The 14095-nt window shown below is 36.0% G+C and overlaps 1 protein-coding gene across 5 annotated transcripts in view; it reads left to right on the top strand.

Annotated features, from left to right (window-relative positions):
- The window catches only part of ZDHHC21 (zDHHC palmitoyltransferase 21), a 65642-nt gene extending 51862 nt beyond the window's left edge, over nucleotides 1-13780 (top strand). For 4 of the 5 annotated variants that reach the window (XM_073345422.1, XM_073345425.1, XM_073345419.1 and 1 more), the window contains 2 exons: nucleotides 1289-1332; nucleotides 1840-13780. In XM_073345422.1, the coding sequence (XP_073201523.1) occupies nucleotides 1289-1332; nucleotides 1840-1972 (177 nt within the window). In that variant the 3' untranslated portion in view covers nucleotides 1973-13780. The other variant, XM_073345424.1, reaches the window with a different exon arrangement.
- Nucleotides 13781-14095: the final 315 nt, after the last annotated feature.

The following is a 14095-nucleotide window of genomic DNA, read 5'->3' as shown; positions in this document are numbered from 1 at the left end:
TGGTGCCTCTCATTTGAAAGCTTTCAAACTGCTTGTCAAACTAAAATTCAGGCATCTGTAGAGTTCACAATAATAGAAGATGGAATTTTGGCTAAAGACAGAGATGGACAAAACCACTATTCAAGAAAATGGGATCTTCACTGGCTACCCAGGTAGAAGGGACAGGCCCTTTGTTTCATCCAAAAAGTAGTATATAATCTGACAGACACATTATGTACCTGCCTAAATTAATCATTAACAGAGAGACCTATCAAACTGCCTTGAAAAAAAAATTTTTTTTGAGTTATTACGTTTTGGATCAAATGGTCTAAATTATTCTGGGACATAATGATCCATGTTTATCCCTTCAAAAGTACTATAATGTTGCTTGAGTTTAAAACTGAAGTACCACTGACTTGTAAAATAATGGTTTTCATTTATGACACACACCTTGGGAATATGAACACACAAAAGTACAACCATTGGAAGCATTTAAAGATGTATTTGGAAATGCTGTGAGCTAAAACAAATTGCTTATCAATTAAAGCACTTTGTCAAATGAAGCAAACCATATTGGTTTTCGAAGTTAATTATGAATTTTATTATAAGTTATAGAAGGGGTTTATCTTAACTTTAGAAACAGTTAAGATGTTCTTTAATTTTATTATCTTTAATTTTAGCAAAATCACCTTTATCTACAGCAGTTACTTAGAGATCACTGAAACTGTGTTAATGTACTCTTAGTGGCACTATTCACATTGCACTATTTGTGAAAGTAAATATTTTAAAACTACTTAATCTGCTTTTTGAAGTACTTCTGCTGATGGTGACATTTTAAATAGTGGTGGAAATTTATTTTGTCCCTGTGATAATCTTTTGTGTGACAACATTCGTTATACAGGTGACTGTATAAAGCATGACAAAAATGTGCTTTTCAGAAAAGTATTGTTCTTTGTGTGTATTATTTTAAAATGTCCTCTGGATAAATAACGTTTTGATTAATTTAGCTATAGAAAGGTTCTAATCTGGTTGTTAGCATTCCATAGTGTGTCCCATTCTAAAAGTCTACACAGAAAATAGTTTTTCTGCATGATAATTTATCAGGCTGAATACAACTGCTCTACATGAAATTTTACAATGGTTTGATATTTGTATGGGGTATAGCTCTATGTAATCCTACTAGATTTTCTCCAAAAGAATCTACATTAAGGATCAGTTCATTCTTTATTTACATACTTTAATGATAACATTTTTGCAAGTTAGGTATGTGAGGAAATATTTTCTAATAATGTTTTCTTTCCCATAACAGGATACAACTAGTATAGAAAAAATGTCAAACTGTTGTGAAGAAATGTAAGTACAACATAAAGACCTAATAGAGCTTAAAAACTATATGTGTATGAAAGAAAACTGAAGGCACTGGTAATAGTTTTTTCATGCTATCATGTTTTTGCTTCTTTTCTGTAGCAGTGGTTCACTATTTTTATACTTGTTTTTATATAAAATAGCTACAGATTATTATTCTTCCCTGCCTACCTAAAGCAAGCAAAACTATATGTTGTCTCGAAAGCACAGATCAAAAGGCACTTGCTACTGTGTTGCTGACATGTATTTAATTGCTCCTGAGAATTTCCTCCCCTTCAGAAGTTGCCTGTAGTTGATTGACGACACAGATTCAGTTTCTCCTATCCAAAGTTAAATCTCAGCCGCATGTCATAATGAAAGAAAAGCTGTATTTGTGATGCTGGGACACAATTCATCAGAGTCCAGTAATGGATCCCCAGCCAATCTGTATTGTTCTAGCTGACTGAAGTGCACCATGGGAGTGCTGTCTTTCACTAATAATGCTGTCTTCTGTAGATCGAAGCCCCGAAAGCCATGGCAGCAGACCTTCTCAGAAGTTTTTGGCACTCGCTGGAAGATCCTGTGGTTTATTCCTTTCAGGCAGCGGCAACCACTGCGAATTCCCTACCACTTTGCCAATCATGTCTAAACAGATGGATAGTGGGCACAGATGGGTCCTCCATGCTGGAAGTGCGTTACCGGTTTTATGATAATAGAACTATGACAGTCTTCAAGTCAATTAAAATCCACCCACCAATCTTAGACATCATAATGTGCCCCAGGCTTTATTTTAATAGTGATCTTGATTCTGTTGTGGGATTAGTACTAGTTCTAAGTTTAAGGCATATTTACTTTCAAATTAGTTTTCCAGAGGGATTTCTTGTGTGTTTGAGGTTAATAACAAAAACATAAATGATTGAGATACGTTACCCAATTTTGTTTCGATACTGGATATTTTTATTTTTATTTTTTTTAAGGAAACACTGAAGTTTACATAGATTAATAGATTTCAGACAAAGTGTGTCATTCTGCATTTAATTTTTTAGTGTTTTTTATTAGTAGATTTATCTAGATTATGTACAGGTCTTTGTCTGCTAATTGTGTTTAAAATTTTCTAAATGCCTTCTTTTATTTATGACGCATGATATTAATCATGCAGTACAGCACTGGAAAAAGGTGGTATTTTAACAGAAGCAGCCTTTTTCCTAAACTTTTTTCCAGAAGTTTTTTTAAGATATAAAGGGAGATCTTGCATCTTATAGTCTCAGTTTTGTAAAAATGTAGTCTTAATACAATAGGTTATCATTGTCCCTGTGTCAGTAAAAGCTATGAGCTCAAACACTCTTGGGCAAACTATGCAGATATAAAGCATGTTTTTCCGTTTTCTCCACAAGGATTTCCTTGTAACTTGCAATAATTGCACATATAATCGATATGGTACGAATATTAGAGTACATACATTTAAAAAATGCAGGTTTAATCAGTCAATATAAAGTATCATGTATGAATATACAAAGTAGTGTGTGGTCACTAAAGTTATACTTTACATTTTGTTTTGGTTAGTCACTACTAGAACTAGAATTAGGATTACTTTTCAGGTGTTTATGGAAATGGACAATGTGTATGGAAAGTACTTTTTAAGTATTTTATTTATATGTAAATATTGATGTTATAGATAAGCACTAATTTCTATGTAAACAGGGTCGTTGAACTGCACTAACTTCCTCTTCTGTGTATTGTGTGGACAGGAGACCATTTTGCTCTTTTTCTGGGATAAGAGGGTCGCTTCTTATTAGAAGTGGTTAACAAGAAATGTTAACCTTAAGATTAGAGCTGGTCAAATAGTAAACTGATGCACACATAGAAGTATTGCCTTTGTTTTGCTATGATTTAGAGTGTTGTGTTGTGTTTATTATTCATGTATGTCTCAGCAATTGTCAGGTATTTGTGAATCTTGAAAGTTTCATGAATTTTCACAAAGATAAAATTCATAGTTTGTGTTGCTCACTATTCTGCCGAAAAGGTTTATCATCCAGTCTAAGAGCAGAAACAGCAGGATGCATCTTAGGTGACTACCATACAACATGAATAACAAATAGTGAATAGTCAAAGCAAACAAGACATAAGCTGAAAATTATTCATCCAGGATATCTGGGATTTCTAGCATTCTGAGTGAAAGTTCCTTTCACTCTCTCTTTCACTGTTAGTTTCTCTGTAGAACAATCTTATGGCTGATGTTTAAATCAAAGTTCAAAATGTCCAAGAGGTGATGAAAATGTTGAGGTGGCCTTTGAAATTTACAAATGGGCACTGTATAAAGTAACTGCTGCATCTCCTTTAAGAAAAAGGAAGTCACCTACTGTATCCTCTGTAATACTCTGGATGGAAATTAAGTTGTTTTCATTCTGCTTAAACGTGTTTTACAAAAACACACGTATATAAATACAGGGTTAGGATTTTATTTTATTTTTTTTACTTTTCTTGATAATGAATTAGCATAGTTTGCAGGTTGTATCATTTATATCAGTGTTTCTCAACTACCGGTCTGTAAAATGGCACCAGTCCCTGAGATCTGCCTGATACAGTTTAGGAAGGCAGCAAGCTGGTCCCTGGTATCAAAAAGCTTGAGAAACACTGATTTAAAGTACTGAAGCCTTTGATTAAAGAGAAGATCAACAAGTTTAAATGTCCTTGATTCACTCATTGTGGGATGTATATTTATTCCTTCTGTGTTTCTTACATCTTCCTTTCAGTTACTTAACTTTGGGTAAAGCACATTTGCAATACATAAATTGTTGCAGTATTGGACCATGAATTGTAAACAGTGTGTTTAAATTTGGTAAACTGTACCTATACCTGAAACGATGAGAGCATGAAATCTTTAGAGACAAAAAATAGCAATTAGTCTAAATCTAATATTCTGTAAATATATTCCAAATAAGAGGAAATAACTAGGTTGTGACCTTATCCTAAAATGACACGGATCTTGAGTTAAACAGAAACAAAGTCTGAATGTATATACTGTAAACTGTACATATGTATACACATATGCATATCTGCAGTTTACAAGCTATCCAGTTTGGTTGATTAGCAGGTGTGTTTGCCTAGTACGTACTGATTTAGGACTCTGGCCAGTTGGGCTAGTGGTGAAGCTGACATATACTCAAGTCTTAGGGAGAGCCCTTCATCTCTTGTTCCCCAAGTGCCCTCTTTTGGCCAAGTCATGCAATGACATTAGCTCTTGTATTAGAGAAGAGATTATGTCCCTGCAGTTATGGTTCATAGATTGCTGAGGCCTCATACTCAGACAATGGTGATTTGGAGACATAACTGTTGAGGAGAATGGAAAAAATACACCCAAAGTATGTGGTTTGCAGAAATCTATATTCTTGTGGCTCTAGCATATATCCCAAATACAAAAGCACTGTTGTCTTGCCTCGGCTCAGATAAAAATGAAATATGTCAGACCTTTTGGAAATCCTCAGAATAGGTCTGTGGTTTCTATAACTATACTCTCTTTGTCAAGTGAGGCAAAATATAGGTTGCATAACCCAATCCTGACATTCCTTTTGAGCAATGTGTTGTACATTAGAGTTCAAAAATAAAGCATCAGAGTTACTGTTGCTGAAATACCAGATACTCATTCTCATGTTATATGATACACTCTTAAGTTTTGTCTGTTGACTGTTATGTGAGCATAGTAATGCCAAAGTGCAGAGGTTCTCAAACTTTTTCACAGTGATGGACTTCCTTGTAGACCTTACCCTTTTCAGCCTCTGAATCCCATTCCCACACCTTGCCCACAGCAACTGTAATGTTCAGTTATACAGAATGATAATATTAGGACAATAATGAGTGATCTGCTTCATTTTTTACCCCATTTTGCGTTTCTGCTGTTTATTTCTATAAAATCTTCAAATTTTGTGGGGCCCAATTTGAGACATCTTTAAAGGGGTTGATTTTCAGAAAGTGTTGAGTTTCCATCTTTTGAAAATCAGGCCTCTTCAATGTGTCTGAAGTTAGGCACCCAAAATCAATTGTCTTCTTTGAAAATTTAGGGCAAGAGCATTCTCATATTATTCACTTATTAAAGCAGTTGTTCTGAAATTGTGATCTCCAGAGCTGCTTCTCTCACAGATGTAAAGGATCTTCCAGCAGTAATGTTAGTAACACTTCTCTCTGTAGCTGTAGCCCCGTATTTGGGGCTCTGGTGGTTCAGATGATATATTTGACCACCTAATCTTAAAAAAAACCAACACAAACACACAAAAAAAACTCTATTCATATTATACCCCATGTAGCTAGTTTTATTCACTTCTATCAGCTACCTGTTTCTTTGGTGTCAATTCAATTCTGATTAAATTTGTGGATGATATCAAAATCGGAAGAGGGACAGAACCACATTTCAAAGTAGCCTGGAGAGAGAAGAACGGTACTGTATACTAGCTGCTATTTATTTTCTTGCATTTGTTCCCTTTCTGTTGTATTGCGACTTTGGTCAGGTTTTAATATTAATCTACTCTATTACTCTTTTGTAGGGCTTGTCTACACAGGGAAATTAATTCAGATTAAAGTAGGGTTTTATTAATTTTATGCAGAGTAGTTATTTGTTTCATTCCCTGTGTGAATTATTAATCTATAATGAGTGTCTACACAGGAGGTTATTCAGGAATAGCAACTCCAGAATAACTCCTCATAGAGACAAGCTATAAAGTTCATAAACCTTGTGAATATGAACAGTACTAAGGGATTGCCTACTAATAAGTACACATGTAATTGACTGTTGTAGATATATTAGCTATGAGACAATAATAGCTATATTTACTGCAGCATATAAATGGAAATCCAAGCTCTGAGAGTGCTCTGGAAACATTTTGTTTCCTTTTTAGCAACGGGATGTTGTGATGTAGTAGAAGTATGACACCAGAAGGGTTGGTTGGAGTCTGGACAGTAAGGCATTTGGAACATTAACATCTTTTGCCGTGAGCTAGTGGTTTCAAGTTGCACTTAAGACATCTGAGCTACCAGCATGGGCATTTTGAAACTAAATGGAAGAAAGATTCCTAGTTAAATGTTGGCCAACAGTATATCTTTGGTGCTGGGCATTTAAATGAGTGAGCCACATCACAATAATTTCTCTGTAAATGTTACTAAAAACAGTTCTGGCTGGCAGTGAAGTTAAGAAATATTCTCTTTTCAGTCTTGGGTATGACTTATTACTAATCAGGTTTGCATTTCACTGAAGAAACAGGCAACTGATAGACATGACTATGGTGCCGATGTAAGAACGTGGATGGTTGGACAGACTTTGCAGTAGGAAAACTCCTGTGCATCTTGGATCTTATAAGAGGACGAATGGGGTAGAAAGATTCATATCCAGCAAAAAGGAAGTTAGGATGGCTCCAAAAGAGTTGTTTGTTTCAGCTTTTCTAAACTGTGAACAAGATGCAAACAGCAGGAACTATACAATTTATATGTACGTTGTATCCCTCTTTTCCATTCATCACCTTATAATATTTGACACAGAACTCTTTAAAAAGCACATCCAGTGCTGCCCAGTTTTATTCAGTAAATATGCAAATGATATTTTTCTTCAGTAATGAGCAAATAGTTGTTGCAGTTTGTATTGTAGCAAACCTCTAGTTATCTATGTAAGGAGCCTTGATCATGAAGATGGTATCTGAGCATCATTGCTACGGAGAATTTGCTGTAATAAGTCAGTGAAACATTAGTTACGTAAATGGCTTCACTAGTTCACAGCAAAACTTATGCTTATTTTATAAGTTGTATATAATCTGCCAGCCTTTCTGGCATCAGTACAACAATAGCAGACTTTTCTGTCATGTAGAAGATACATCATATCATTTAATATGTCTATGATTTCTATACCCTTCTTTTCCCCAAACTTGATTTTACTGCCAACCACAAATAATAAGAGACCACTGTAGCTTTCTTTAACTAACCAACTGTATTACAAGACAGAGCTAACAAACAGTGCTTATAATTAGTCCTGAGCCCAGTTTTCCAACTGGATATAACATCCCCCTACTAAAAAGACTAACTGATCTTTTCCAAATATGGTGGAGTATTGACCTCCTGCGAAATAAGTCACTTCTTCCACATATATATGGCAAAAGAACTATGTCTCATATCCCACTGAGGATAAATAATATTACTTAATCTGCATTAAAATAGTTACAATTTAAACTATTGTGAAATAAACACCTAAATGTACCTCAGTGATATCCAATACTGAAAGATACAAGAGTCGTGTGAAGTAGTGCGTATCCCACCTCTTGCCTTGTTATGTATAATGGAATAATCAACTAATTAATTGCTTTACCAAGGCTTATAAGAAGTTCCTGTTTCACCCATACTTCTGCCACTGAGAGAACAGAAATGTTGATTTAATTTTCTGAGAACCAAAATTATTGTTCTGCATTTGTCCTTCAAACCAGTTAGTATCAGTCTTTTTCAATCACCAGGCCATCATACCTTATACTACATTCTGTAGCCAAGAGTTTGCTACTAAAAAGCAATGTGACCAAACACTCCATCTATCCACAGGCTCTCAGTGAAAGGTGTCTTCATGGGTCATACCTACAAACATTAGGTATGTTTTTGTTGTGTGGTTGCTGGTGAGTATTTGCTTCAGGTTGAGGGGTTGTCTGTAAGTGAGGACTGGCCTGTTTCCCAAGGTATGTGAGAGTGAGGGGTTGTTCTTCAGGATAGGGCTTTTTCATGATGTAGTAAGACACAGCAGGAACTAACTGTTCATCTTCAGCATTGTTTTTGACACACACATAATATTCAAGTTATTTTTAAACTGTGTGTGCCTGAAGTCAGTATTTCCTGACAAAATGTACTGTATGCAGTGTCCTGGTACTACTATAGTGGCATTCAGTAACGGGAGATCCTGACTGTTGCACCAAAGAAGAAACTTTTATGGTTTGTTCCACTTGGGAGACTTATGTTCTCACATACATATGCTTTGTAAATTTAGATTTAATCTCAGTCAGACCAGTTTCTGTTTAACAAAATTCCATATCCAGACTTTATTGGCATAGTTGATTTTAAATGTTCATTATGGATGGTTTTGTAATTATGCCAGATAGTAAAGTATGTTTTTGCCATTTAATTGAATTATTCTAACACAATTCAGTTAATTCACAGGGTAATTCAACAAACTGGGATTTTGAGAGCAAATTATGTGGCACTGATCTCAGTCACTTAAATTCTTCTTTATGCACAATATAAGATTTATTTCATCCATGTTACACTGACACACTTTATTCTATCATTTAAAAAATTATAGGACTGGAAGGGATCTCAAGAGGTCCTCTAGTCCAGTCCCCTGCACTCATGTTTGTTGGAATCCTTTCGTCTGCGAGAGGCGGTGGGAATTGAAGCCTATGATGTAGATGGTTTGCAATGTCCCATGTGACTGAATAGTCCAATCCGAGATTTGCATGATCTTTGGCAGTTATTGCAAGTGTATGTATCTTGCTTGCTTCCTATGGGGTCTTTTTCTCTTCAAGCTGTAGGAGGCAGCTTCTGTCAAGGGCTTTGATACCCTGATGGAGATGATGGTGCCACTTGTTACAATCACTTGCCAAGATTTCCCATTGGTCAGGATCAGTTCCAAATTCCTTCCTATCTTGCTTGCATGTGACTTTATAGCAAAGCTTGGGACATCCTGTTGTTCTTGTTCCCTCTGATAGCTCCCCGTATAGCATGTCCTTGAGTATGTGTCAGTCTTCCAACCTATTCAGGTGGCCCAGCCAGCGCAGTCATCTTTCCTTGAGCAGGGCTGTCACACATGGTAAGTTTGCCCTTCGAAGAACCTCTGCATTGGTGACTTTTTCCTGCCATTTAGTGTTGAGTATGTGGGGTAAACAACATAGGTGGAAACCATTTAATCTTGTCTCCTGATGAGCATAAGTTATCCATGTTTCCCCACCATACCTGAGAGTGCTGAGGACGCAACTTGGAACATTAGCATTTTGGTCTTGATGATAAGCTTTGAGTTGTTCCATGCTCTTTTAATTAGTCTGCTAAAGGTGGTGGCACCGTTTCCAATGTGAACATTTAGCTCTTCATCCAGTGAGAGGTTGGTGGTCACTGTAGAACCTAAATAGCTGAACTTTTGGACTACTTCTAGCTGGTTTGCATTTAATGTAATTGAAAGGTCTTGTGGAGCCCCTTTTCCTAATACAACCATTTTCTTGATGCTGATGGTAAAAGCAAATGCCTGACGGGCACTTGAAAGGCGGTCCATGATTTATTGTAACAGATCTTCATTGTGGGTGATGAGGGCAACAGCATCTGCAAATAGAAGTTCCCTGATTAGCACTTTGTCTTTGGTCTTTGACTTAAGTTGGGACAGGTTGAAGAGTTTCCCATCTGATCTTGTGTGGAGATACTCTCCATCTTTCATGTCCTTAAACAAAGTTCAAGAGTACTGAGAAGAAGATTCCAAAGAGTGTAGGGGCAAGAACACATCCTTGCTTTACTCCACTTTTCATCTAAGAGCTGCTCGAAGTGGACCCATCAAACTGGACGGTTGCTTTCATGTTGTTGTGGAATGAACGTATAAGACTTAACAGGGTTGGCGGCATCCTATCTTTTCTAGTATTGCAAATGAGTATTGGCACTCACTGTAGGACTAAATGTTATCTAGACCATCCCTGACAGGTGTTTGTCTAACCTGCTCTTAAAAATCTCTAATGATGGAGATTGTACAACCTCCCTAGGCAATTTATTCCAGTGCTTAACCACCCTGACAGTTAGGAAGTTTTTCCCAATGTCCAACCTAAACCTCCCTTGCTGCAATTTAAGCCCATTGCTTCTTGTCCTATCAGCGTTTAAGAAAAACCATTTTTCTCCCTCCTCCTTGTAACAACATTTTATGTACTTGAAAACTGTTATCATATCCCCTCTGTCTTCTCTTTTCCAGACTAAATAAACCCAATTTTTTCAATCATCCCTCATAGATCATATTTTTAGACCTTTAATCATTTTTCTTGCTCTTCTCTGGACTTTCTACAGTTTGTCCAAATCTTTCCTGAAATGTTGTCCCCAGAGCTGGACACAATACTCAAGTTGAGGCCTAATCAGTGTGGAATAGAGTGGAAGAACTACTTCTCATATCTTGCTTACAACTCTCCTTCTAATACATCCCGGAATGATGTTCGCTTTTTTTTTTTTTTTTGCAACAGTATTACACTGTTGACTCATTTAGCTTGTGGTCCACTATGATGACCAGATCTCTTTCCACAGTACTCCTTCCTAGGCAGTCATTTCCCATTTTGTATGTGTGCAACTGATTGTTCCTTTCTAAGTGGAATACTTTGCATTTGTCCTTATTCAGTTTCATCATATTTACTTCAGACCATTTCTCCAGTTTGTCCAGATCATTTTGAATTATAATCCTATCCTCCAAACCACTTGCAACCCCTCCCTGCTTGGTATCATCCGCAAACTTTATAAGTGTACTCTCTATGCCATTATCTAAATCATTGATGAAGATATTGAACACAACCGGACCCAAAACTGATCCCGAGGGGACCCCACTCATTATGCCCTTCCAGCATGACTGTGAACCACTGATAACTACTCTCTGGGAACAGTTTTCCAACTAGTTATACACCCACCTTTATAGTAGCTCCATTGAGGTTGCATTTCCCTAGTTTGTTTTTGGGAAGGACATGTGAGACAATATCAAAAGCTTTACTAAAGTCAAGATATACCATGTCTGCTGCTTCCCCCCTATCCACAAGGCTTGTTACCCTGTCAAAGAAAGCTATCTGGTTTCTTTGACATGATTTGTTCTTGACAAATCCATGCTGACTATTACTTATCACCTTATTATTTTCTCAATGTTTAAAAACTAACTGCTTAATTGTTTGCTCCATTATCTTTCCAGGTTCAGAAGTTAAGCTGACTGGTCTGTAATTCCCCAGGTTGTTCTTATTTCCCTTTTTATAGATGGGCACTATATTTGCCCTTTTCCAATCCTCTGGAATCTTTCCCGTCTTCATGACTTTTCAAAGATAATCGCTAATGGCTGAGATATCTCCTCAGTTAGCTCCTTAAGTATTCTAGGATGCATTTCATCAGATCCTGGTTAGACCTGAAGACATCTTAACTTGTCTAAGTAATTTTTAACTTGTTCTTTCCCTATTTCAGCCTCTGATCCTACCTCATTTTCACTTGCATTCACTAGACGTCCAAGCACCACCAACCTTCTTTGTGAAAATCGGAACAAAGAAGTCATTAAGCACCTCTGCCATTTCCACATTTTGAGTCTTCCTCTTGCTTCTAATGTATTTGTAAAATGTTTTCTTGTTACCCTTTACGTCTCTAACTAGTTTGATCTCCTTTTGTGCTTGGCCTTTCTAATTTTGTCCCTACATACTTGTGTTATTTGTTTATATTCATACTTTGTAATTTGACCTAGTTTCCACTTTTTGTAGGACTCTCTCTTTTGATTTTTAGATCATTGAATATCTCCTGGTTAAGCCAGGGTAGTCTCTTGCATACTTCCCATCTTTCCTATGAAGCAGGAAATGTATCCACCTCATCTAGGCAAGCGTTACAGTTTTCAGAGTGGATTGGGATAGAAGCAGAAGAGGAACTGGTTGCTAAAGGGCTATAATTTAGTAAAGCATGCAGACTGTTCATATTGTTCTCTGCAAAATCTCTGAAAGCTTAACAAAAAATTCCAGATATGTGGAAGAAATTGCCATCTGTGTAGCTTTAGCCAATGATACTGTTAGTGGCCACTATTTTCTCTCTCTTCGCCAATAAAACACAGATCTGATCTGTTTAGAAATCCATCTAAAAATGATGGAAAGTCATACATAATGTTAAATCAGACAATTCATGAACTAATAAGGAATATTTACTTCAGTTAGCAGGAGGTAACAAATGCATGTTCAGAACGACACCAGGCAGACAAGCAAAGCAAAGCATGGTTAAACTTGTTCAAAATGAAACCACGAAAAGTAATCAGTTTCCCTGTTGAATATAGATACACTATTAGGCTTTGAAATTATTATAAAAACATTTTGTAACTGAAAAAATACAACAGTGAAACGACTTCTGTCTTCACAGATTGAATTAATCAAATTATCAAAGTAATCTGTCTGAAAATACACCGATTACAGTTCACTTCAGTACTGTTCAAAGATATATGAAAACCAAATGAAATGCAATAGATGCCTCATCTGTATGTTGTTTATATCAAAATAGTATTGTCATTGTAGACAATATACTGTAAATCAAGCACCTTATGTTTACTTTCTGTGTCTGTAGTTCAGGTTGAAGATAGTTAAGAGTGCAGAATACATGCTGGCAGTTGTCCCCTGCCTTTATAAAGGGGAAAATAGTCATTTCTCTTGGATTAAGGCTAATTATGATCTGGACTGGTCAAAATGGTAAGATCTCAAAACCTTTTTGGCATCAGGGGATGCTACTGTTTATATTTAAAAAAAAAAAAATTGTGGAGAGTGCTGTTGGACAATTACAAGAGCTGCCTTCAAAGCCCAAATCAGCCATTCTGTTCTGTTATGCCTTTATCCCATCCTGGATATTTTTAAAAGCATCATCTTCCAAAACACTACTAAAAACTAGCACAACGTAGCTGAGCATTTCAGACAATAAGAGCCTGATTCCGCAGATACTTAAGCATGTGACTACTTTGAAGCACATGAGTAGTCCCTTGCTGAACTAGAACCTGAGGTTCAAAATCTGCTCTGTTGCTCCCATTAACTTCAGTAGAGTTCCACCTGTATACCTCTTAAGTATAATTTGGACCTAAAGTAGAATATACACTTCACAAGGTATACAGGAAATCTGAGGCAAACTTCATGATATGTGCACATTTGTGGGAAAAATCAATATTTTTCTGAATTTGCGTAAACTGATTTTCCCAGGTCTGCAATACTGAAGATTATATAGATACTCTGTCTCCTTAATGGTTTTCAACCCAAGTGCCATAATAAAATATATTCTGTAGCAAACTATATCAAATTTTGTAAGTCACTTAATCTGCATGGTGGTGTTTTTTATTGTTTTGTTCTCTATTTTACCTTGACTGTTTACTATTACTTTAATACTGTTTACATTAGACATGTTGAGAATGACTAGTGCTGAAGTTTAGCAAAAGAAATACATAAATAATTAATGTATGATGTCTGAGGTGAATGGGAGAACGGTACCAAAACAGGGACACTTGCTCTGGTATTCTTTTTATAAAAATCAAAACGTGAAATGTGTATCCACTTCATAAATAATGATTTGTATTCATTTTGATGATTGTTTCATTTGTGTAATATTTCTATTTTTCTTTCCAGAATGATTTAAGTTAAATTGTGGATATTTTTATTTGTATTTATGTGTATTATGTACTGTATTTTTAGAAATTTTATTTTTAAATAAAAATAAAAAATTCTCAGTTTTTCCTCCTCTGGCCATCATTTAAAAATCAGTTTACAGTTTAAATTGCTGCGTTATTTATTTATTTATTTTGCTGTAAATACCTTGCTAATGTTTTCTCAGTCTGTTTCAGATTTGCATCATATTTATTTGCTTTAACAATTCTGCATGTAAAACATGTTTCTATGTTGGTATGATCCAAAAATGAACAGGAATAGAGAAAGTATTATGTATTCTAGAGTCTTATTGCCTCCATTATGGCTAAATTTTCTTTTATTTATTCTGCAGTGCGTCTAACCTTGTTCCCTCTCTCATAACTCTCTTTCCTGCAGTA

The sequence above is a fragment of the Lepidochelys kempii genome, chromosome 5 (assembly GCF_965140265.1).
Source record: "Lepidochelys kempii isolate rLepKem1 chromosome 5, rLepKem1.hap2, whole genome shotgun sequence".
Taxonomy (NCBI): domain Eukaryota; kingdom Metazoa; phylum Chordata; order Testudines; family Cheloniidae; genus Lepidochelys; species Lepidochelys kempii.
This window is presented reverse-complemented; position numbering and strand designations above follow the sequence as displayed.